At 38.4% G+C, this 27001-nt stretch overlaps 1 protein-coding gene across 1 annotated transcript in view; it reads right to left on the bottom strand.

Annotated features, from left to right (window-relative positions):
- Positions 1-27001, bottom strand: part of LOC135222815 (DNA-dependent protein kinase catalytic subunit-like) — a 763170-nt gene that overhangs the window by 184491 nt on the left and 551678 nt on the right. The window contains exons 39-40 of the mRNA XM_064261121.1: positions 22125-22298; positions 21308-21426 (exon numbers count right to left, since the gene is read on the bottom strand). Coding sequence (XP_064117191.1) covers positions 21308-21426; positions 22125-22298 — 293 coding nt within the window. The remainder of the gene's footprint in view (positions 1-21307; positions 21427-22124; positions 22299-27001) is intronic.

Below are 27001 nucleotides of genomic sequence, written 5' to 3'. Positions count from 1 at the left end.
TAAAACTTTATGTAACGGCTAATTTAAAATGGTGCAAACATTACGACAATCGCACGAAAAAATTTATGATTTTTTTGGAAGAGCTACAGCACAGACGTAAGGAAAAAATTTATTTCATAAATTCACCATAAATCAAAATATTGTGCTAGAGACTTCGAATTTGTTGTAAAATAAAGTTAAATGATTGAATACTACTAGAATGTAATAGTTTTAGCTTACAACTGCGTTTTTTACCATTTCGGTAGAATCAAAGTTGACCGAAGGTTGAAATTTCGGCACTTATCGTTAATTATGTGTAAATATTTCAAAACTGATAAAAGCTACAACCACGAGTTGTTTTTAGTTGTATTCTACATGAAATTGCCCACATTTTCATATATAAAACTTTATGTAACGGCTAATTTAAAATGGTGCAAACATTACAACCATCGGACGAAAAAATGTCTAATTTTTTTCGGAAGAGTTACCGCCTGGACGTAAGGAAAATTTTTTTTTTTTTTTTAAATTCACCATAAATCGAAATATTGTGCTAGAGATTTCCAATTTGTTGCAAAATAAAGGTAAATGATTGCATATTACTAGAATGTAAGAGATTTGCTAACAATTGCATTTTTCGATCATTTCGGTAGAGTCAAATTTTACTGAAGGTTGAAATTTTGACTTATCGTTATTTATATGAAAATATTTCAAAACTGATAAAAGCTACAACCATGAGTTGTTTTTTGTTGTATTTTGCATGAAATTGCGCACATTTTCATATATAATACTCCATGTAACGGCTAATATATAATGGTGCAAAAATTATGTCAAAGTAACGAAATAATTTCTGAGATGTGTCGCTGATGCTTTTTAGTGTGAGAAGAAAGAAAATTCATGCTTGCGCGCCTGGGTAACGATTATAAACAAAACAACGCCTTGATCTGTGAGCTCCCAGCATCCCCCAAGGCGCGTGATTCAAAAGTTTTTGCTTAGTAGGCCTATAAGTATTTTTCCGCGAATTTAAAAAAAAACTTTTTTATATCTACGTACCATATGTCGGTTCGGCACCCGACAGACAATTTTGTCGACGCTTAATACATCGTATCGGCGATAAAGGGTAGTTAATATTAATATTTGAAAATTAGTCAATCATTTTTGTATCATAAAAATGTATTTAGTCAGGAAAATAACATCAAAATACACTAATTAGTGATTACTTTCGTTGGAAAACCCCGCAAACAGGAGAATTTCCTGCAAATGATGGGTAGATATGGTCCTGAGACAAATCCGTGAATCTGTGAGTCCGCGAATCCAGAGAATGCAAATACGGGGGGACCGCTGATTATATATACTGGAACCTTGGTTATCGTACATAGTCTGTTCCAGAATGTCTCACAAAGCACAAAACAATAATTCCCATAAGGAATAACTTCAATCTAATTATTGTACTCCAGGTACCCGAAAATATTAAAAATACATTTTCTAGAAAATAAACTGTTTTACATACAGAAAACAATGAAAAATAAACAGGAACTGCCTGTCTGTGTATATACTACAGCCCTTTCCCCCATTATTGGCAAGGGTTCTGTTCTCGGCAGAATGCTGATAAGCAAAAACCGCCATTAACTGAAACTCGGCAAAAATCGTTCTTATGGCACCAAGTTTCAGTTAATGGTGCCTCTTTTAGGAATGTTAAGATGCCATTACTCTATTATCAGAGCCTTATGGAGCCATTAACCGAATCTCTGGCTAATATGGCACCATAAATCACCAAATTTAGAGTGCCAACAGAGACCGCTGATAACTTGGGACTGCCCACGGTTATTGGCGGGGATTCCATTCCCAGGGATGTGACGATAAGTGGAAACTGCCATTAACTGAAACTTGGTGATTTATAGCGTCATAAGCGCCAGTTATTGGCACCATAAGCATCCTTATGGCACCTCAGCTAGGTATGTTATGGCACCCTAACTTTATTATTGGTTCCTTATGGTGCCATAAGGTGCCAATTACTGGAACTCAGATTTATGGTGCAACACAATTGCCATAATACCGGATTGCCAATAACCAAGTCCGCCAATAACTAGGGAATGCCTGTAATAAATATATATATATATATATATATATATATATATATATATATATATATATATATATACATACAGGCGGCCCGCGGTTAACAGCGCAATCACTCAACGGCGAATCGGTTTTACGGCGGTCGTCAAAAATAATCATTAAAAAATTAAGGCATTTTAAAGGTATCTGTACGGCACAAATTTCAGTTAACGGCGCCGCTAGCGCCGTTGTCTAACGAGTTCATACATATGTTGAAATGCCGTTCAGATCATAAAGGTTATGCAAATTATATTAACAAATTTTATGGAGAGTTATTATGTAGGTATTAGGGTAAAATATATGCCTCTGACGCTGTTCTATGCCGAGAATATGAGTTACAATTAAGTGCAAATTTAGCTATGGATGTGTCGATTCATAAATGTTCATACTTTTGTTTAAAAATGTGTATGAAAATGTATTACGTGAAAGGCATTTTTATTTCTGTACAGAAATATGATAAAGGCAGCTTTTCAAACTGCCCTTCACGTTATCAAATACGATGTTTTTTCATGTTCTTTCTTGTAAGCCGCCCGCCTGCCGCTCTTCCAAAAATATCGATTTAAAAAAAAAAGTGCAAATTAGCGATCGATGTGTCGATTTTATAAATGTTTATGCTTTTTATGTTTAAAATGTGTATGAAAATGTATTACGAATAGGGTATTTTTTATTTCTGTGCAGAAATATGATAAAAAGGCAGCTTTTGAAACTCCCCTTCAAGTTATCGACTATGATGTTTTTTTCAAGTTCGTTCTTGTATGCCACCGTTTGCCGCTCTTCCGAAAATATAGAGTTAAAAAAAGTGCAAATTAGCGATCGATGTGTCGATTTTATAAATGTTTATGCTTTTATGTTTAAAATGTGTATGAAAATGTATTACGAATAGGTATTTTTATTTCTGCAGAAATATGATAAAAAGGCAGCTTTTGAAACTCCCCTTCAAGTTATCGACTACGATGTTTTTTTAAAGTTCGTTCTTGTATGCCGCCGTCTGCCACTCTTCCGAAAATATCGAGTTAAAAAAAAAGTGTGCAAATTTAGCGATCGATGTGTCGATTTTTCAAATGTTCATGCTTTTATGTTTAAAATGTGTATGAAAATATATTGCGTAAAGGTATTTTCATTTTTGTACAGAAATAAGATATAAGATACAAATTAAGGCAGCCTTTGTAACTACGCTCCACGTTGTCAGGGGATGGTTTTTCATGTTCGTTCTTGTCCGCCAGTTCCGAAAAATGCATTGTATTATTTTATTAATTATGCATCTTTTCCATAAATCCTTTAAAAAGTTATACATTATTTCACTGTATCCAAGAATATTGTATGTATTCTCATATTATTGTATTTTAAAATACTACGGCAAACTTAAGCCTGTATTCCGCGGAGCGGCCAATGTTGTGGTTTGAAATCAGCTGATGAATACGAGTATGTTTCACCATAACGCAATTCTGAGCGAATGCTCTTGCTTCTAGTTAGCATAAACGAATATCTATATACTTGACTTATATGAGACAAAATGAAATTTTCATTATTAAAATGAAGTTTTATTGTATACTTACCGAACAATTATAGAGCCGTGATTTCCACGAGCGGCAGGATACTAAATTCAAATTTAGCGTGTCGGCGTCGCCAACACTGGTGGTGATGACGTCATCTCCCTCCACTCGCGGGGGAGAACCAGGTACAACTGCCCAGATGAATCCAATTCTTTCTGCCCGTCCGTCCACCTAAGGGGAGGAGGTGGGTTATAATCATAATTGTTCGGTAAGTATACAATAAAACTTCATTTTAATAATGAAAATTTCATTTTATTGTAGTGTCTTACCGAACAATTATAGAGCTGATTACACATTTATGGAATTTTTTTGGTGGGATTCAGTGACACTAGTAATTTTTTAAAATTTTTTTTTTTTTTTTTTTTTTTTTTTTTTTTTTTGGTTGCTTTATTTGTTGCAATACCAGTACACAACCTCAAGGTGTCTGTTGTACCTTACCTTGTAAGAGAGCTACAGCAGACTGTTACTGCCTCTGGTCGGTGCTCTTCTTACTATTGTAGAGGAATTGGAATTTGACCAAAGTTAGCCTCTACAGGAGTGGAATCCTTCTGTAGTTCAAGCGAGTCAAGCTGACTGACGGAGGATAGTAACAACAAAGATTGCCCTTGCCCTGGGCTAAGACCAGAAATTCAATCATACAAAACATTTGTCACCAACACCAGATTTAAAAACATATATACCCAACCATTGTAAAATCTGACCTAACAGACTGGTGAGTATCCCAGGTACTCAGTACCCCCAGCTTCCCTTGAACTCGACAACCTATTCAAGGTGAAAAGTTAGCATAGAGGTGACGACCCCTGTGCCGTTTCTCCCAACACCATGCCAGAAACCGCCACCGGACCTAACGTTTTACAATTCTCGAAAACCGTTTCTATCTCTTTGAGATAATGAACTCGCAAAAACCGAATTCGATCTCCAGAACGTGCTTCTGAAGAATCGAAGCTAAAGATAAATTCTTTCTGAATGCTAAAGAAGTTGCCACTGCTCTAAACCTCGTGAGCTTTAACTCTCAGACGGAAAGATTGTCGTTCTCAGACTGCGAGTGAGCTTCCCTGATAAGCTCTCTAATAAAGAACGATATAGCATTCTTAGAAAGAGGACGAGAGGGATTTTGAACCGAGGTCCAGAGCTTAGAAGATTGTCCTCTAATACCCTTAGTGGCAAACAGATACTGCTTAATAGCCCTGACTGGACATAAGAGCCTTTCTTCCTCCTCATGTCCAACCAAATCAGATAAGTTCCTTACCACAAAACTCCTCGGCCAAGGATTAGAAGGATTCTCATTTTTGGCTAGAAAGGTCAAAGATACCGAAAACACAGCATTGCCTTGAGAGAAACTGACTCTTTTGTCTATAGCGTGCAATTCGCTGACACGCTTAGCAGAAGCTAGTGCAATAAGAAAAAGTTGCCTTCTTAGTCAAGTTCCTGAGTGAAGCCGACTTCAAAGGCTCAAACGGTGGCCCCATGAGGAACTTAAGCACCACATCTAAGTTCCAAGCCACTGTATCTTGCGGGAGCTTAGTGGTTTCGAAAGACCTAATGAGGTCCGACAGATCTGAATTGGAGGAAATATCCAAACCTCGATGTCAAAAAACCGAAGAGAGCATGGCTCTATATCCTCTGATCGTCGAAGGAGCAGTTTCTAGAGTTCCTAAGAAATAGAAGAAAATCTGCTATTTCTGTTAAAGAGGTCGCAGAAGTAGAGACTTTAGCACTTCTACACCACTCTCTGAAGATTCCTCCACTTCCCTTGATAGAGTTTGTTAGAAGACTCTCTCCTACAACGAGCGATAGCTTCTGCAGCTCTTCTTGAAAATCCTTTCGCTCTGACAAGATTCCGGACAGTCTGAACCCTGTCAGAGCTAGAACGGACAAGTTTTGGTGGAACCTCTTGAAGTGAGGTTGTTTGAGAAGCCACTTCTCTGGAGGAAGAAGTCTGGGGAAGTCTACTAACAACTGGAGAAGGTCCGGGAACCACTCTTTCCTGGGCCAAAAGGGAGCGATTAACGTTAGTGTTACATTGCTGTGCGACATGAACTTGTTCAGCACCTCTCTTATTAGACCGAACGGAGGGAATGCATAAGCTTCCAGACCCGACCAATCCAACAGCATTGCGTCCACCGACCAAGCTAGAGGATCTGGGACTGGAGAACAAAAGAGAGGAAGACGGTTGTTCCTTGATGTCGCGAACAGGTCTATTGACGTCGTCCCCAAAGGCGCCAAAGTTTCTGACAAATCTTGTTGTCCAAAGTCCACTCCAGAGGTAACACTTGCTGTTGACGACTTAACTCATCCGCCAGGACGTTCATCTTTCCCGGAACAAATCTCGGGACTAGCTGAACCTTCGCTTCGTTGACCACAGGAGGAGATCCTTGGCTACTTCGTATAGCGAGAAAGACTGAGTCCACACCCCCCCTGTTTCCGCACGTACGAGAGAGCCGTGGAGTTGTCGGAATGCACTGCCACTACTCGACCTTCTACTAAGCTCCGAAACTGTCTGAGCCCCAGGAAAATTGCTAACAGTTCCTTTACATTTATGTGGAATTCTTCTCCTTCTCCGACCAAGCTCCTGAAGTCCGTTGATTTCCCAGTAGGGGCTCCCCAACCTGTGTCCGATGTGTCGGAAAAGAACTGTAGGTTCGGGAGGATGGGTCGTAAATCTAACCCTTCTTCCAACCTTGCTCGAGAGAGCCACCACCTTAGGTCCTCTTTTATTTGATCTGTGACAGGAAAGGTAATCGAGTCGGTGGTTGTCTTCCTGCACCAAGAGGCTCTCAGGAAAAACAAAAACTGCAGAGGTCTCATGTGCGTTTCTTCCCAACGTCACAAATTTCTCTACTGACGTCAATTTGCCCAGGAGCCTCATCCACTGATTGGCAGAACTTACCTTTTTGTCCAAGAACTCCTGAACTGTCTCCAGACAGCCTTGAACCCTCTTTGGGGACAGAAAAGCCCGAAAAACTTGAGCATTCAGAATCATCCCCAAATAAAGGATGCTCTGAGATGGAACCAACTGGGACTTCTGTTTGTTAACCAGAATTCCTAACTTTCTGGCAAGATCCAGAGTTGTTCCAAGGTCCTTCAGCACCGACTCTCTGATTCCGACCGGAGAAGCCAATCGTCCAGATAGAGGGAGATTCTTACTCCTAATATGTGCAGCCAGCTTCCTATCGGGGATAGAACCCTGGTGAAAACTTGAGGAGCGGTTGCTAGTCCAAAGCAAAGCGCCCTGAAACTGAAACACCTTGCCTTCGAACATGAACCTCAGGTACTTCCGAGATTCGCGATGTATCGGAATGTGAAAATAAGCGTCTTGAGCATGTCCAGAGAGACAATCCAATCCCCCTGTCTGATGGACTCCAGAACCGACCGAGTGGTCTCCATATGAAATTTTGTTTTCTGGACATGCAAGTTCAGGGCGCTCACATCCAAAACCGGCCTCCAGCCCCCTGATGACTTGGGAAACTACAAAAAGGCGATTGTAAAAGCCTGGAGGAAAATCCCCTTCTATCTGTTCTATCGCTTCTTTGAGAACAAGCGCTTCCACTTCTGCGGCTAGCGCCAGAAATTTGTCTGAGCCCGGAGAGTATGCCTGGAATGGAATTGGACAGGTGAGAGCGAGGGAGGTGAAACGAGAGGAATACGATAGCCGAACTTGAGTATTGCAATACCCAGGCTTCTGCTCCTCTGTTTTTCCCATTCCTCCCAAAACAGAGCCAGCCTGGCTCCCACTGGTGCATGAAGAACCGAGCTTTCATTTGGAAGGTTTGTTAACCTTGGCCGAGGCCTTAGACTGAGGTCGCAAATTCGACTTCGGCCAAAAGAAGCGCTTGGGTCTCTCCCTCGAAAAGGCGCTTGGGGCCAGAGGAGAAACCGAAGGAACAGTCTACAGGAGCTTTAGGTCTCTTAGTAGACTGTGCCAGTAAATCCGAAGTAGATTTCTTATCTAGCGCAGACGAAATTGACAACACTACATCGTCTGGAAAGAGGTTATCTTTCACAAAGGAGCAAACAAGAGAGCAGACTTCTGTTAGGAAGTAACCCTTTTAGAAGCAAAGGAGCACCAAAGTTGCCTTTTCTTGAGGGTACCAAAGGCGATGAGCGAAGCTAACTCATCACATCCATCCCTAATGGATTTGTCGCACAGGACAGAACACCAATCCAATCCTCCGCTAACTCCTGAGAAAGAGAAGGACAGTCTTCGATCTTGGCCTAGAAAGCGCCAATAGTCCAATCAAGGAAGCTAAAGACTTCCAAAAGTTTAAATTGATTCTTTACAACGTGGTCCAAACCTTCAGGTGCTGTAAAGAAAAACTTCTTTCGCTGCAGCGAAAGCAAGATCTTCTAGAGGAGTCGATTAAACTGGAGAAGTCTCCCTGGGAGGAGGCAGAAACTCCCAGAGAAGGAGCTTCCCCAGTTACATAAAACCTATACCTCTTACGAAGCAACTTAGAGGGAGGGTAAGCCAAAAAGAGCCTTCCCTAAGTCTCTTTTCATAGACATCCATTTCTCCGTCTCTTTCAACGAATGTCCTAACCGCTTTAGATAGAACAAGTTGGAGGAGAGGGTCTGAAGTTTTCCTCCTCATCAAAAAAGTCGAAGTTGGGGAGCGCGGAGCCGCTTTCTCAAAATAATCTGGATAAGATACCAGAAGAAACCTAAGGAGACGTGAATAACACGAGAGGTGATGTGAATCCTCCTCCTCTACTTCTTCTTCATTCTCCGATACCGCCGAAGAAGTAGACGGAACTACAAAAAATCTGAAGGTTTTCGAACCACCCTGGACTCATTCATCCAGTTGGTTAACATCTCTAACTGCTTGCGCAAAGGCGCCAGACACGAATCAAAAACAGTTAACGTAGGCTGGAAGAGCCTAAATGTTCAGCAGGAGGCGGAAAAACTACTTGCGCCTCGCTCGGAGCCGCCGAAATTCGAGGCGAAACAGGCGCATCAGGCGTAACAGACGAAAAAGCGCCTAAAGAAACACATTAGAACTGCTAGCTACAGCGCTAAAACCACAATCTCTACTAGTAGATGGAGCCGAAAATGGCACAGATTGAGGCGACGAACGAGCCGCTAACGGCTGAGGCGCAACCCTACTCTCAGGCTCCTTATACGCTTGACTGGAGGAGGCGAAGAATCGGCGCCTGAACGCCTCTTTAAGGACGCGAAACGGGCGAATCTCGCCAAGAGCGCCGCGCGACAGGAGACGAATCGCTTGAATCATTCGAAAGGCGTCTGACCGCAACACCTTTCCAACGTTAACCGAGCCCTGTTGAGGCGCACAGGCTCAACAAGAGAGGCGCCTGTCTGTGGGCAAATCCCGATCGACTCCCTTGGACTTCCGGTATGTCTTCTCCCCGGTGCGGGGGAGCTGGACAGTGACCTTTGTCTAGGAGACGTGTCAGGACAGACAGACGCACCCTCAACTACACTCTTACCTGAAGCCGCTTTCTCCAAAAACGTCTTAACTGAATTACCAAGTTGCAAAACCAGTATTCGCTAGTACCGAAAATTTGTTTCTGATCTAACCTCGATTCCAGACTGGCAATGGTGTCGGAAGAAACTACACGGGAAGCCGGAGAAGTGGGATTAGTAGGAGAAATAGGAGGTGTAGTTAAAGGAGACATAACAATTTGAGGAGAAACAGAAGGAACAGATGCATCGCAAGACGAAGCAGAGCTAAGTCTACTTTCCCTAAGCGCTGCTTTTCTAATTCTGTCTTTGGCTAATTTCTCCGAGTATGAACTAAAAAACTTCCATTGAGAATCAGTCCAATCACTACACTCGTTACATGTTCGATCTGCTGAACAAACCAATGTCCCCTACACTTAACACATTTAGTGTGAGAATCATACTCTAACTTGGATAATCTAGTTTTAACATCCTGAGATGCAAAACCTAACTCCCGACGGACTACGAATCCGACAGGTGCAACGCCTAAATAAAAGCAAAATAACAACAACGCCAAAAAAGAGTACTTCACCATTCCCGAAGATCAAATCCACAAGAAAAAGGCGAATGCAAAAAGTCATCCAAACCGCACCGACCACCGATGTTCACTCGGACGCCGGCAGGAAAAGAATTGGATTCACCTGGGCAGTTGTACCTGGTTCTCCCGCGAGTGGAGGGAGATGACATCATCACCACCAGTGTTGGCGACGCCGACGCTCTAAATTTGATTTAGTATCCTGCCGCTCGTGGAAATCACGGCTCTATAATTGTTCGGTAAGACACTACAATAAAAGTTATTTTTCCATATACAGCGTGTTTTTAGGTGGAAATATTTATGGAATATGTCTCGTCGTGAATGTAAACTACTATTTTTTTCGTTAACAGATTACGTTGGCGGCATGTTTATTGCGTAAAAAATTATGTGATTTCGTTCGCAATACGTAATCCTTTATATCATTGTAATACGAACTTTACGTTATTTATCTTATATCGGCGTGAAACCAACAGTAAAATGTGTTCTTTCAAGCACAGTAGTTTTGATTAAATGATTTTACCCAAATTTATCTACAGTTGTGTGTGATGGCAGACGTTTACTGCAGTTTTATCCTTGTTGCCGATGTACGATAATAGTCATTAGCAGCTTGAACAGTTTTCTCAGCTTTAGTTATAACCAGGTTTAAATTTAACAGTATATTTCCCGATTGATCTTTAATCTATATTGATCTCTGATCTATAGCGAATAAAGTTATTACATTAAGATATCTCAGTTCTATTCTATACATAACGCCATTTATAACAAATACGGTAATGTTGCACTGTGGTACGATGATCGAAATGCAAGCCAAACAGATGTTATCCAGTTCGGTTGTACTTAGAAAAAAAAAAAAAAAAAAAAAAAAAAAAAAAAAAAAAACAAAAAAAAAAAAAAAAAAAAAAAAAAAAAAAAAAAGTCGTTTCTCGTTCGGTTGTTCATGGCTGTACACGTTCACGCAACGAGTATAACGTTAAAACCATACTTTCATCATTCTCTTTTGCTGTTATTGAACTTATGTAACTAGAAGATGGATAAAGTTAGGCCATTGTAATTTCATCTCTCATAAAATCGAACTATCGTAAGACTAATGATCATAACCTGAACACTACAGCTATCTGTACACTGTATAAACTTTATTATATCTTTACATACTCTAGACACCCACATGTACTGTACAGTAAATTCTATAGTACTATACTGCATAAATATAATTTTACTTATTGCGCTGTTGTGGGATTACGGCGCCTTTGACTGGTCTAGAGTTTCGAAAGAAGGTGTGCGGCGGCCGTAGGCTTTTAAATCGCTTGCGTCGAAAATCGCTTGGCGTCGGTGGCCAGAAACGGAACCCCTGCCGCTAACCGAGGGCCGCCTGTATATAATATATAATATATATATATATATATATATATATATATATATATATATATATATATATATATATATATATATATATATACACAGGGGGTCCTCGAGTACGACGTTGATCCGTTCTTAAGATGCGTCGTAACACGATTTTCAGCGTAAGTCGGAACATTGAAAAATACCACATGATTTAATGTAAATACCTATCAATAACAACGAGAGAACAATTCCATCTTACCTTTATTAATTTGATTGGCTTGCACACGGGGAGGAAGCTGTGGTGCTGGAGAGACTGGGGGAGGTTAGTGAAGAGAAAAAGAACCTCCAGAAGATGCTGGAGATGCTGAGGCAGGTGATTCTTGAGGTGAGGCAGAACATACTACTGGAGATGCTGAGGCAGGTGATTCTGAGGTGAGGCAGAAAACATACTACTGGAGATGTTGGGGCAGGTGAGTCTTTAGGTGAGGCAGAACCTACAGAAGGTGCTGGAGACACTGGGGCAGGTGAGTCTGGGTTAGCAGAACATTCAGAAGGTGCGGAGATTGTGGGGCAGGCGAGTCTGGATTAGCAGAGGCAGCTGAGGTAGAGGGTACAGGATCTCCTGCAGGCCTCTCTACCTTCTTAAAATACTGCTCCAGGTTAGTCTGAACAGAGAGCGACCTCTTTTCATCCAAGATCTCCTTGTAACACTGCATCAAAATCCATGCGGCCTCTGGAAACCCTAGTGACCTGTCCAAGTTTGGGATCCTGAGCCTCAAAAGTTGACAACGCTTGCTGCAACTCTGCAAAACCTCTTGTAAGTCTGCCTTGTGAAAGCCTTAGGCTCTGGGGTGGGTGCTTCTTCTTCTTCCTCTATCATCTGCTTCTCCAGTTGTATCAGGTCCTCAGCAGATAACTCCTCGCCATGAAGACTCCAGCAGCTCTGTAAACATCATCAACCTCCATCTCCAAATTGATTTCCTTACTCAGGGCAACAACGTTCTTGACAACTAGCTGAACTGTGTCCTCAAACCCATGGAAATCATTCACAAATTGAGGACAAATTTTCTTCCAGACACCATTCATGTTTGTTTGCTTAACTCCTCCTCCCAGGAATTAGCAATGTTTTTCTTTTACAGCATCAAGGATGTTGTAGGATTTCCAAAAGTCCTTCAGAATCAAGTCCTTCTTGGTTTCAGTTGCCTGTAAAGCCATAGCAATTGTCCTTCGCAGGTAGTAGGCCTTGAACAAAGCAATCACTCCTTGGTCCATAGGCTGTAAAAGGGCCGTGGTATTAGGTGGAAGGTAAACCACCTTGACATTAGGGTTGAAGTCTCCCAGCTGGGCAGGGTGTCCAGGGGCATTGTCCAGCACTAGCAACACCTTAAAGGGGATACCCTTGGAGGCGCAATACCGCTCCACACTTGGAACAAAATGGTTTACGAACCAGTCCTCAAACACTGCAAGTGTCACCCATGCCTTCTTGTTGGACTTCCAAATTACTGGTAGTTGACCCTTCCAAATGCCCTTGAGTGCCCTTGGATTTTCAGCCTGATACACGTTTGAAGTCGCCAGCAGCATTACCCCCAAGAAGTAAAGTTAGCCTCTCCTTGCTGGCTTTATGACCGGGTGCTGACTTCTCCTCCTTGGCGATGTAAGTGCGGTTAGGCATACGTTTCCAAAACAAACCTGTCTCGTCTACGTTAAACACTTGCTGAGCAGAATAACCCCCTCCTTAATTATCTCAGACAACGCTTTAGGAAATTCACTCGCTGCTTTCTCATACACTAGCAGCTTCACCTTGCACTTTAAGGTTATGGTAATTGGCCCGAGCTTAAATCGCATAAACCAACCCCTACTAGCCACAAACTCTTCACTTTCACTTCCCTCCCCCTTTTCTTTTTTCAACGCTTCAAACAATCTTTTCGCCTTCTCCTGAATCACCATAAGGCTGACTGGGATACGCCGTTGATTTTGGTCTTCCAACCAAAGCACCAATAACCTTTCCATTTCAATTATTAGACCACTACGCTGCTTAGTTATCACTGTCGCTTTCATAGGAGCAGATCCTTTCACATGTTCAACGATGCGCTCTTTATCTTTGATAATGGTAGCAACGGTCGAAGAACGGCTAAGGCCAAGCGAGCGGCCAATGTTTGTTGGCGTTTCTCCCTTCTCAGATCGCTTTATAATGTCCACTTTAATTTCCATGGTGATGGCCTTTCTTTTCTTCGATGCACTACCATCAGAAGAGTCCGCCTTGCGCTTGGGCGAAACCATAACAAAGAGCAAAAAGTTACAAAAACGATACAACACGAGGGAGAGAGAGCAGTGTAAACAACCAAAATGGCATATGGGCGAGGAATGAGCGTAGCGAAGCGACGCCGTGCCTCTCCCCCACAAACAAAGCATATTCTTCCGCCGTGCACCGGAACTAGTTCGCGTTTGTTTACGTCGCTTAAGAGGCTAAACCGCCTAAGACGGAACGACGCAAAATATTATTTTTATATTTTTATGGGGGCGCGTTCTAACCACAAAACATCGTAAGTCGAGACCGGCGTAAACCCGAGGACTTACTGTATATATAATATCTATATATATATATATATATATATATATATATATATCTATATCCTATATATCTATATCTATATATCTATATATCTATATCTATATATATAATATATAATATATATATATATATCTATATATATATATATATATATATATATATATATATATACATAGATATATATATATATATATATATATATATATATATATATATATATATATATATATATATATATATATATATAGATATATGTATGTATAACTGAATCACGAGTTTGGAACATGATAAATTCATAAATAAAGGTATAAGCCACAAAGGAAAGATAAACAATGGAGTTTCAGGAAGATCTTTTGACTCAAAGTCCTTTACTCAGCAGACAAACTGACTTACATGAGAAATTGAGGGTATAGGAAAGGTCGTATAACTGACAGATAGGGATTATAAGGAGATTAGTACCTAGAATCTGACCACACCTGGAGAATGAGTAACCTTTCCAAACAAGCATAAAACATGGGTACAATTTAAGAACAAAAAGATTAAGTCCAACTGCTCAGACACGGGACAGAGACAATTAAATGATTATACAGGGTGGACAGCTGACCACATTCAGATCTTTGGTAAACAAAAACTTTATTCACAAAACATATTAAACATACACATACAAAGAAATATCTCTAAGGCAACTAATTCTTATTTAAGTCTGTAATTATATCTTTGAGGTCATTCTTAAACATGTTACAAATACAAGGGTCTAAATGAAACAGGCCATGACTAATATTAAAATTACAATGAGAAGTAAGTTGTATTATGGCAGATTCTAAAAGATTGTGTGATAAGACATCTTTTCATATTACAATTACTGAACTACCAATCCAATTTATCCGGTGGTTGTTTTCACTTGAATGAATATTGCATTAGATGTTTGCCCAGTTTTGGAAGAATATTTATGCTGTTTTAATCTTACTTCTACGCCCTTGCTCGGCTGTCCGAGATAAAAGGAGGGAGAGTCCATACATGGAATTTTATATATTATGTAGCTGCTTTCCCTAGGGCCATTTTTTATTAACATTACTTTTAGTGTGTTATTATAAGAAAAAAACAAGGTTGACCTTAAAGGCTTTTAACAATGATTTAATGGTTTCAAATCCGTTAAAATAAGGCAAACTGAGAATGTTCTTAGAATTTTCTTTCTCCGTGTTACTTACACTATAAAACTTTTTGTGGGCTTTATTATAGCAAATATCTAATATATGTGAAGGATAACATAAATCTTTCCCTATTTTTCTTATGCATTCAATTTCTTGATCCAAATTTTGGGGACTGACAATGCTCGTAAAAACATAGAAGAAAAAATTGATATTTTGATGTCAAGATGGTGGCCAGAATAAAAATGAACATAAGTTAACCCTTAAACGCCGATTGGACGTATTATACGTCGACATAAATTGTCTGTTGGGTGCCGATTGGACGTATGGTACGTAGATATAAAAAAGTTTTTTTTTAAATTCACGGAAAAATACTTATAGGCCTACCAAGCAAAAACTTTTGAATCACGCGCCTTGGGGGATGCTGGGAGCTCACGGATCAAGGCGTTGTTTTGTTTATAATCGTTAGCCAGGCACGCAAGTGCGAATTTCTTTCTTCTCGCACTAAAAAACATCAGCAACACATCTCAGAAATTATTTCGTCACTTTGACATAATTTTTGCACCATTTTATATTAGCTGTTACATGGAGTATTATATATGAAAATGTGCGCAATTTAATGTAAAATACAACTAAAAACAACTCATGGTTGTAGCTTTCATCAGTTTTGAAATATTTTTTTATATAAATAACGAAAGTGCCAAAATTTCAACCTTCGGTCAACTTTAATTCTACCAAAATGGTCGAAAAATGCAATTGTAAGCTAAAACTCTTATATTCTAGTAATATAATATTCAATCATTTACCTTTATTTTGCAACAAATTGGAAGTCTCTAGCACAATATTTCGATTTATGGTGAATTTAAATTAGCCGTTACATAAAGTTTTATATATGGAAATGTGCGCAATTTCATGTAGAATACAACGAAAAATAATCCATGGTTGTAGCTTTTATCAGTTTTGAAATATTTTCATATAAATAACGATAAGTGCCAAAATTTCAATCTTCGGTCAACTTTAGCTCGACCGAAATGGTCGAAAATGCAATTGTAAGCTAAAACTCTTACATTCTAGTAATATTCAATCATTTACCTTTATTTGGCAACAAATTGGAAGTCTCTAGCACAATATTTCGATTTATGGCGGGGGAAAAAAAAAAAAAAAAAAAATTTCCTTACGTCCGCGCAGTAACTCTTCCGAAAACAATCATAAATTTTTTCGTCCGATTGTCGTAATGTTTGCACCATTTCAATTTAGCCGTTACATAGAGTTTTATATATGAAAATGTGCGCAATTTTATGTAGAATACAACAAAAAATAATTGAAGGTTGTAGCTTTTCTCATTTTCAAAATATTTGCATATAAATCACAATAAATAGAAACAAAACCATGTTCGGTCAACTTTGACTCTACCGAAATGGTCAAAAAACGCAATTGTAAGCTAAACCTCTTACAGTCTAGTAATATTCAGTCATTTATCTTCATTTTGAAACAAATTCGAAGTCTCTAGCACAATATTTAGATTTATGGTGAATTTATGAAAAAAACTTTTTCCTTCCCTCTGCGCGTGGATTCTCCGCCACAAATCTCCAAAATGTGTACGTCGCATTCTCCTAATGTTTGCTCTGTTTCATGGAGTTTTATATATGAAAATGTGCACAATTTTATGTAGAATACAACAAAATATAATTGAAGGTTGTAGCTTTTCTCATTTTTGAAATATTTGCATATAAATCATGATAAATAGAAAATAAAAACCACGTTCGGTCAACTTTGACTACCGAAATGGTCGAAAAACACAATTTAAGCTAAAACTCTTACAGTCTAGTAATATTCAGTTATTTATCTTCATTTTGAAACAAATTCAAAGTCTCTAGCACAATATTTAGATTTATGGTGAATTTTTAAAAAAACTTTTTCCTTCCCTCCACTCGTGGATTCTACGCCGTACATCTCCGAAATGCGTATGTCGCATTCTCGTAATATTTGCTCAGACTCATATTAGGTGTTTCATAGAGTTTTATATATGAAAATGTGTGCAATTTCATGTAAAATACATCAATAAATAATTGAAGGTTGTAGCTTTTCTCATTTTCGAAATATTTGCATATAAAAAAATATTTTAAAAATTCGACATTCGGTCAACTTTAACTCGTCCGAAATGGTCAAAAACTGCAATTGAAAGCTAAAACTCTCACAGTATAGTAATATTCAATCATTTATCTTACTTTTGAAACAAATTGGAAGTCTCTAGAACAATATTTCGATCTATGGTGAATTTTTGAAAAAAAAAAATTTTTACGCCCGCGAGTTACGAATTCATGCATCATTTGATGATAATTTCTTTGTGTTGCTTTGATCGTTTTACAATGTGTTATATACCAAAATGATCGCAATTTAGTGTACAATACAACGAAAAAAAATTAACTCGTTAGCTTCAACCGTTTTGAATACAATTATATATGAAATTTTGTTTTTGCGCTATCATATATCGCATTATTTATATATGATAATGATATTTTTTTCATTTCTGATGGTTGCATACTAAACTTCAGGCAATAACAAAAAAATGAGCCAAAAATGAACTCTTAATCTTGAAAACTAAGCGCGCTGTGATTTTTTGAAAAAAATATTTTTTCCGCTTCGGCGCTCACTCCGAGACCCCCCCAGCATACGGGAGACGATTTTTATTATACCCCTTCAGTGTTAAAGGGTTAAGTTGTTGGTTGGTTTCCTATAAATACTGAATTTACATTGAAATGGTTCTCTATGTATCAAAACATCTAAGAAAGGGAGGCAATTGTCTTTTTCCAATTCTAGAGTAAATTTAATCGATGGTACCTGGTTATTTAATTTAGAGAGTAAATCCTTTACATCAATACCAGCAGGCACAACACCTAAAATATCATCAACATATCTATACCACTTTACAGGAATATAAATGATATTAGGTAAAAAGTATTTTTCAAAAATTCCATGTACGAGTTTGAGAGGAGTGGTGATAAAGGGTTGCCCATTGCCATGCCAAATTTTGTTAATAAAATTCACCATTAAATATAAACTTACAATCACGAATGCATAACCTAGTGAGTGAAATAATGTGACTTACAGGTAGAGGTAATTCATGCTGAGTTAGTTCATTACTAAAATATTCTAAAATAAGAGTCTATAGGGACTTTATAGTAAAAAGAGACATACATCAAAACTAACGAATCTATCAGTGGGGCAAAGAGTAATTTTGTTTAATTTATCAACCAAATCTAGAATTATATATATGAGAATCAGAGATGGTTCCAAGTAAAAGGGACAAGATCTTAGTGATATAGTATTTCGAAAGTTTATATGAAATTGAGCCAACAGTACTGATAATAGGCTGCATAGGGTTATTTTCTTTGTGTTTTGACTAATCCATACAGGTAAGGTAGCAAAGGAAATTTGACTGACAATTTGCCTAGTAGTTCTGTTTTATCTGTAAGGATTTTTTTCACTGTGCTATTAAAGTTTTCTATGACTTGATCAAGGGGATTTTTTGTTAGTTTTTTATAAGTCACATCATCATCCAGTAGGGCTTGCATACGTGATATGTAGTCAGCCTTATTTAAAATTACTATACTATTTGACTTATCAGCTTTTGTAATGTGAATAGTATTGTCCTTTTTAAGATCGGTCAAACTTTTCTTATAGTGAGCAGGGAAGTTTCTTTTATGCTTAACAATGGCAACTCCGTAAACAATACCTTTAATTATGTCAATATGATTTTGAGGAAGATCACAATATTTTACAAATTCACTTAGGGATGACGCAATCATTAAAGCAGAAGGTCGACTCATTATAAAGAAAGATAAACCTTATCCAAGCGCACTTACAACATTTTCACTTATTTATTTACTTGATAGGTTTACAACACAATCTTGATGTGCACAATTAGTCCAATCGGTGCTATCAGCACATAGCAGCCACCAAGCAAGAAGAGAAGGAAAAATTCAAGGAATTGGAAAAAAACAAGAATCTCTTTCAATCATTCTATCCCGACTGATTGGAAGGACTCGCTGCGACGGGAAATTTATGAAAAACTACATAGGACTACAGATGCCCTAAAAGGAAACTCGACAGAAAACTAAAAAATCTTATTGATAGCAGTGATTGGACTAATTGTGCACGTCAAGATTGTGTTGTAAACCTGTCAAGTAAACAAATAAGTGAAAATGTTGTGAGTGCCCTTGGATATGGTTTATCTTTCTTTATAACGAGTCAACCTTCTGCTTTAATCATTTATAACATAACAACAGTAATTGTTTACTGTCATACGATGATTGAAATACAAGACAAACGGATGTTGTTATCCAATTCAGTTGTAACTTAGCAAAAACAGTTGTTTCTCATTCGGTTGTTCATGGGTGTACACATTTACACAAATAGTATAACGTTAAAACAATACTTTCATCATTCTCTTTTGCTGGTTTTGAACTTATTTACCTACAAGATGGGATAAAGTTAGGCTATTCTAATTTGGTCTCTCTTGCTCCCATAGGCTATCGTAAAATTGGATTATCGTAAGGCGAAGTACTGTAACTTGAACACTACCTGTACACTGTTTAAAACTTATTATATCTTTGCATACTCTTTCTATTATATTTGTATACAATATTTGTTATCTAGAAAAAACAAATTTTTGGAAGTAAATTGTATTTTTCCTAATTATACAAACCTGAGGTCCTTTACATAAGGAATTACTTTCGGCGTAGCTGGAATTACGGCTGTTAAATTCTTGAACAAGGTGGTTAGGCAATAACTACCATGTGGCAGGCGGGTAGGCTAGCCTGCCCGGATGTAAACACTCCACTTTGCCTTTCAGCCCAGGTTCAGATTGAGGGGTGGCATGAGGTGGGCATGTATGTAAAGGATCTCAGGTTTGTATAGTTAGGAAAAATACAATTTACCTCCAAAAATTGTGATTTGTTCCTACACGATATACAAACCCTCAGTCCTTTACATAAAGAAGACTCACTGATTGGTAGGAGGAATATGAGTGAGCCTCTAAAGCTGACTGGAGTTCTACACACTTAGGCTACTCCTCCTGGTCGTAAGAGCGAGGAGGAGTGCCCTGCCTCTGACAACTTGATCAGAGTATAGGAGCTGCATGATCAAGAGTCAGACTTCTGGGCCTTTTCTAAATGAGTGAGGAATCGTAACTCATCTGAAAATGGGCTGTGAAGAATATTTAGAGTCGGAGACATTAATGCAAAGTTCTGGGAAGGGTTTGCATTATTGCCAGTCTCCTTCCTTCCCTTGCTAGAGGAAGGAGCGGGATTGCTTCTATGATTCTGATAAGAAACAAAAAGGATGCTGTATGTGTAAGCTTACCGCATCAATCGCCTGACCACCCAGTGTAAGTTCGATCTTATCCTCAACCCGAAGGAAGAAGAGTGGAAGGATGAGGTGGGGAAGGTGGAGAGGCCAGTCACTCTCGCATCCTTCATACCTCTAGAACTGCACACCATAGGCGAGATGCAACTTGTCCTCTTGAAGGAGCAGGGTAAGCAAACACAACCTGCAAGCATCCACCACCGGTCCTTGGAAATGAGGTTCCAAGGACCTGTGGGCAGGCCTGAAGGGAAAGATAAATATGGTCGCAATGAAACCTTATCTATCTTCCTGTCCGACATATTCTTCGGAGTGATGACAAGTACCCATCCACTGGACTATCCAACTGCAGAGAAGTCTCTCAAGGTCTCGTAATATTCGGAGAAAGACGTGTCATCAGACGCTTCTGCAATGGCAGTCCGCAGCCAATAAAGACTATAAACTGAAAATGCACATATCTTACTCACAGTAACCCAGCAGAGGCAAAGCCATAAACCTAAAGGTATAGTAGCAAAAATACTTTGAAAACACTAAGACCATCCATAAAGTGTACAAAAAGAAATGAACAATAAATGTTTACATATAATGGCACAATGCAGAACCTGGGAAAACACTATCTTAATCCAGAGAAGCATGGCAGCACTTTTGACTTCAATTCAGTCAGGACAGTAGCCTCGACCCATACATGAGTGCATTTTTCTTTCAAGGTCTCTTGAGTTAGTGTGGTTAGATACATATCACACAAGTAAGGAAATTTGTGATTGGGTTTGTAAGAACCAAAGAACCAAAACACTGTTCGATGTACTAGGCAGAATACATAATACATTACCTACACCACACAGCTTCTCTAACTGTATCTCTTATGATCATTCTTATTCAGTCATAATAATGATGTACATCTGAAGTTCCAGGTCAACATGATGATTAATTCACCCTAATATTGTAAATCTAACGTACAATTTTACATGAAATTCATTTAATACAAATAAGGCATGTATTAATTCAGAAATAAAGCAGAAGGACTAGAGTTAAAAAACAAAATGATTGCCAACAGACTTCTGTCATTAAGGTGGCTATATGATACACTATTTGAGCCAGTCTTTGGTCTTTTAAGACATTTCTGACCATTCATAATCAATTCCTTCTTGTGAATTACTTTATGCATCACATATCCCCCCATAAAACAATAGCAACATGATGCAGCTTTTGTCAAATTATGAAAAGAATTAAATTTTGTACAAACCTTCAAGCCAAAATTGCATAATGTCTTCTCTCAGTATAGCATCCTTTTCCATGACAGCTTCTAAAAGTACTGCCTTAGCTTCTGATTCAAGCTGTCGACAGTCCTCCTCAGTGCTGTCACTAACATGCATGGAAAAAATATAAAAAATATATTTTATAATCATTCCCTTAAACAAGGCTTCAGAGATAAAATAAGTTTAAATTCACTTACCCACACTCTTCACTTGGAGTAGGATACAGAGGAATAAGCAATTAATGTACATCCTTGTTAAATATCAATACAAAACCAAGATTGCCAAACTGGTGTGTATTAGCACTTAAAAAAATTAACAACTGAACTCCTTGGCATATATGTGTTGGTAAAAATGATCATTGAAGATACAGCTAAAAACAGACATAAAAAGGAATAAATATATTGCACAAGGCTATATACTTGACAGGGGAGGGGAAAGGTTGAGATACTCATGCAATACATGTTTTTAGCTTACTGATTCAGCTGATTATATCAGAAGAGAATCATACCATATATTTTTGTTTGATAAACTGTTATTACTACTTTCAACAAAAACAAACCCCTTCTCCAAAATTAATTTAAAACTCATCTCTTGAAGGGTATTTAAGCTCACTTTTTATATTTCACACATTCAACTGTTTCCAGTTGCCATATTTGATCCACAGATAGAATAACAACAAACATTAATTTATTATAGTACAGTACACTGTAAAAGTAAAAATACTTGTTAAGACCTATTTCTGTATAGTGCTGTCTAGCATGATCAAAGCCATAAAATATAATACAGTGTTATACAGCTACATACCTGTAATGGTTATATATCCACTTCAACACATCATACATTTCCTCTCTGCACTTTGGAGCAGGATGATTTGCAAATGCCACAACTCCTGGCATAAAATACAACAACTGGGAAGGAGTAAGGCGAACCATAACAGAATTTATCAACTGGAGTGCCACAAGCTGTGTTTCTGACTCCCTGTAATTGATGAAATTAAGTTTTACTAATTGTAATCATATAAATAATAAAATCAAATAGCAAAAAAATATATATTATATGTTAGGTTGGTGTTTGTTTGTTAGTACATATAAATTTATAGACAGAATATAGAAGTTTGCCCAGAGGTCATTCATTGCTGAAACGGAAATTGATAGTAAAAAGGTTTGAAAGGTGTAACAGGAGGAAACCATTCCATTTGCACTATGAATCAATTTTTAGAAGTGTAGACAGCAAGAAGGAAGAAAGAGAATGTGAATGGAAGTACAGTGGTACCTCGTTTGTTGAATGTTTCTTATGTCAAACATTCCATTTTTCAAACGAAATTTTCAAAAAAATTTTTATCGTTTGTCAAATAAATACTTGTACTTCTAACTGACCGATCCTCTTGTTTATACTTGTATTCGACAGCCTAGTGCACCCTACAAGAAAAACTGTATTAATAGGTTATTTCATTTACAATACACAGGCATTCGATGGTTATCTGCCGACTCGGTTAATGGCGTTGTCTAGCGTCATAAAATCAGTGATTTTTGGCGCCATAATATGCCGAGTTTCGGTTACTGGCACCAGTAACAGAGTTATGGTGCCGATACATACCTAAAAGAGGCGCCATTAACCAGTTATTGGCACAAAAATACAGTTATCAGTATCATAACCCCCATAAATCCCCTGAGTTTCAGTTAATGACAATTTATGCATATCATCATGCCTGTTGGAACGGAACCCCTGCTGATAACTGGGGACTGCCAGTATAGTTTAATGATAACCATATTCGACAAAATAAATAAAGGAATAAGCTTTTCGGTATAAAATTTAGCATAAAAGATGTAAAAAATTGCACATCACTGCAGTGACGTCATGAACAGCTGACTTGAGTCTGAACAAGGGAGCGTTCATATGTTGAGGAGAGAAGAAGAGAAAGTTAAAATATTACTGTTGTATATAAAGGCAATAACAATTCATATAAAAAAGAGAATTACACAATACATTTAACAATGATAAAATAGGAAAACATTCAAATGCAATACAGATACAATAAAAAAAGTCTTAACTGAGCAAGTGTTCGGTGTGCCAAGTGAGAAGGCATAGTTCAACCATATTCAACATAATAGTAAATGAAAGAATTCAACCATATTCAACATAATAGTAAATGAAAGAAAAGAACAAAGCTTTTCACAATAAAATTTAGCATAAATGATTAACAAAATCATTTGTCACTGCTGTGAAGCACAGCTAACTTGCAAAAGAGGGAAGGAACATATATATTCTTGGGGAATAATGAATGAATGATTTTAAGTTATCATGCATCGTGATATTGTTGAGGAGAGAAGAGGAGGCAGTAAAATCTTTACTATAATATGTATGTAAAAGCAGTACCAATTCATATAAAAAAATAAAATGTCATTTCACAATAAATTAAACATAATGATAACACATGAAACCAATCAAATGCAATATAGTACTAATAATAAAAAAACTCCTACTTGACCCAGAGTTCGGTGCGCAGAGTGAGGTGATAGAGAGAGGAAAGAAGAGGAAAGACAGGTATCTGCTTGCTACTGACTTACTGGCTGGGCTTAGATGATTCACCCATTTCTTTCACTTAAACTCTATTCGCCCAAATCACTTCATTTTGGTACAGTAAAATACCTATCTAGTGACAATTACTTTTTATCATTTTTTACCACTGTAAAAGTAATTCAGCTCTATACTAAACACTCTGGCACCATGTTCAGCCTCTGCATGCCTTGACTGTTCATTTTACCCTTAATAGACGGATATACTCACGAGTAACAATAACAGGCTTTGGGTAGACGATGGATTCAATCATGGTGACTAACTATTATGAGCCATTGATTTGAGGGAATCAGGCAGGAAAGAGTTGCCATTATTTCTATAGCCCATAAATTCACTAATGGCAGCTTTTAGACTGGCTAAGATGAGAGACTCGGCAGCTCAGGGCTTAGTTTTGATCTTGACTTCAAGGGAGGATGTACAGGCAGTCCCTGGTCATCAGCAGACTCGGGTAATGGCAACCTAGCGCATTTCACGGAGCGACACGGCTGAGCCCAGAAATAGATTTTTCCTACGTCAAAATCCCTTTTATGGCACCATAATGGGCTGAGATTTGGTTACCACCCCATAAGGTGCTGATAATAGAGTTATGATGTCATAACATACCTAAAAGAGGTGCCATTAACCGGTTATCGGCACCATACGTTGCCGAGTTTCTGTTAATGGCAGTTTTGCTTATCAGCACCCTGCCAAGAATGGAGTCCCTGCCGATAACCAGGGACTGCCTTAAATTTTATTTCAGCCCAAGGCTGAAGAAGTATAAAGGATAGGATATTATTATTATTATTAATTAAAATTTTTTGCAAACACTTGATAGTCAAATACGGACTGGGTAGTAAGAAGAGGTGGGCAGTCAAAGTTAAGTCCTCAGGTTTGTTAGCTATGAAAAATACAAAATATTTAAAAACTTTGTCATTTGTTCATATGCAGAACAAATCTTTGGTCTTAACATTAGGATAGACTCACACTTGGAGGGAGGTATGAGAATCCTGAACCGACCAGTTTTGGCACACCTGATCATTCTTCTTAGAAATGAGAATTCAACAGAAGAGGATCTAAGCCTTTGAGATGTTACATATATGGATATTTAACACCCTGTCCACTGGGTTTAAATACAAAAACATGTCCAAATTCACTGCATATGTTCAAGCAACAAACCATGTTAGCCATAAGAAAAAGGTTTATCACCATCCCTTACTCCCCTTGCTGAAGAGAGGAGTTGAAGCTACCGTGAAGCAGATATGTATGTTGTATGGAACAGAAAGAGTGCCGTAACAGTATGGCAGCAACACTCATCTCCATCAAGCCAGTTCCAGCTTATGATGTGTCTATTCTTCAGACTGCCCGTAGGTATGAAGAAAGGAGAAAAGATAAAAAGAGACCAGTTATCTTACTCATTCCCTACTTCACACAATCATCTTAGGCAAGATACAAACTGTCCCACCAGGGGCACTGGATGAGTTACACTTGTTACTCAACCACTACTGGACCAAAGGAAAAAAGTGTCCAAGAATCTGTGGGCAACATCCTTCAGGTAGAAGAAAGTTTAAGTGGTTTGATGTAGTCAGGAGCCAGCATTCAAAATTCTATGAACAGATAAGTTCTTCCTAAATGCTTTGGAGGAACCCAGTCCTCTGATGTAATGCACTTCTGCATGCACAGAATTGGTGACAGAATCTGACGATGAGGAGTAGGTTTGCCTAATTACCTCATGTAGTTAAACAAAAGGGCATTCTAGGACACCTCTTTCTTGGCCTGGCCTGTGTTAACATCAAGTCTACAACACCAAAGCTCTAGGTGACAACTCCTTTGGATAACAACACAGTGCTCTGATGGCTCAAAGCAGCTCTTGAAGGTTGCTGATAACAAACTCCACACCATAAGGAACAGAAAAGGAGGCAAATCTGTTATCATGAACAGAGGGAATCTGGGTCTGAGCCCCAAATTCCAGGGAAATCTGAAAGCTACTGAACCTAACCCCTTGTGAGTTTATGTACGTCATAATCCAAACCATGGAGCTCTCCAACTCTTCCAGTGAGACTACTCAGCACTAGAGTATGGTCCCAAGTAAGAGGCCTGAGTTCCCGAGGTGAACATGGGTCTTCTTGAAGTAGCCAGAGGAGACAATAAGATAACCCAAAGGATGTCCTATGATAATATGCTCTATGCAGATACGTTCTAAATATCCTACTGGCAACTTGTGCAATGTCAAAGGAATTGCACAACAGACAGAGGCGATGTCCTTGCGTTGCTAAAGGAACATGCATTTCCAACAAAGGAAATGTTCTATAATGAGATCCCCTATGGCAACGTAAATTCAGTATGCTACTCATCAGAGATGTCCTGTGATGATAAAACATGCCTCCCCATTTTTGACTAAGGAACCACCATAGTGACTTCCTCAGCAACTTAATGCAGCACTAAAGATGGATCTCAACTCCTGCTGAGACAAGAGCAACTAGGATATTGTGATACAGTACTTGTCTGATTACTTTTATATAGAAAGGTACAATGGTCCCCCCATATTCGCGGGGATGCGTGCCAGACTCCCCACCCCCCGCCAATGTTTAGAATCTGCGAATAGCTGGAACCGGTATAAATACACTGAAAACCGCCTATTTTGGTAGGTAAAACTCAAGATAAACCCACTAAAATTTTTATACCTGGTGTTTTTAATAGTTTTATCACATAAAGTGCATTTTATGAGAAATTGGTTTAAAAAAAACCCAGAATTTCTTGATATTTTTCATAGAAAAATACTGCAAATAGGCGAATTTCCCACAAATAATGGGTAGATTTGGTCGAGAGAAATCCTCGAATCTGAGAGTCCATGAATCATGAGAACGCAAAAACGGGGTCCCACTATAGGTTAGGTTAGGAATTGTACCCAGCCTAACCTAACCTAACCCAACCACTTAGGGCAGGCTAAGTTATTAAAGGTAGGTTCGAAACAGCTAGGCTAGGCTAAGTACTCAACCACTTAGGGTAGGCTAAGTTAGTAAAGGTAGGTTTGAACTAGCTAACCTAAGCTAGCGAGGTTAAGTTGGTAGAGGTAGATTCAAACTTAGCTAGGCTAAGTTATTAAAGGAAAGTAGATCCTTATCCTT

This window comes from Macrobrachium nipponense, chromosome 8, assembly GCF_015104395.2.
Source record: "Macrobrachium nipponense isolate FS-2020 chromosome 8, ASM1510439v2, whole genome shotgun sequence".
NCBI lineage: Eukaryota > Metazoa > Arthropoda > Malacostraca > Decapoda > Palaemonidae > Macrobrachium > Macrobrachium nipponense.
Note: the sequence above shows the minus strand (reverse complement) of the source record. Positions and strands in the feature narration are given on the sequence as shown.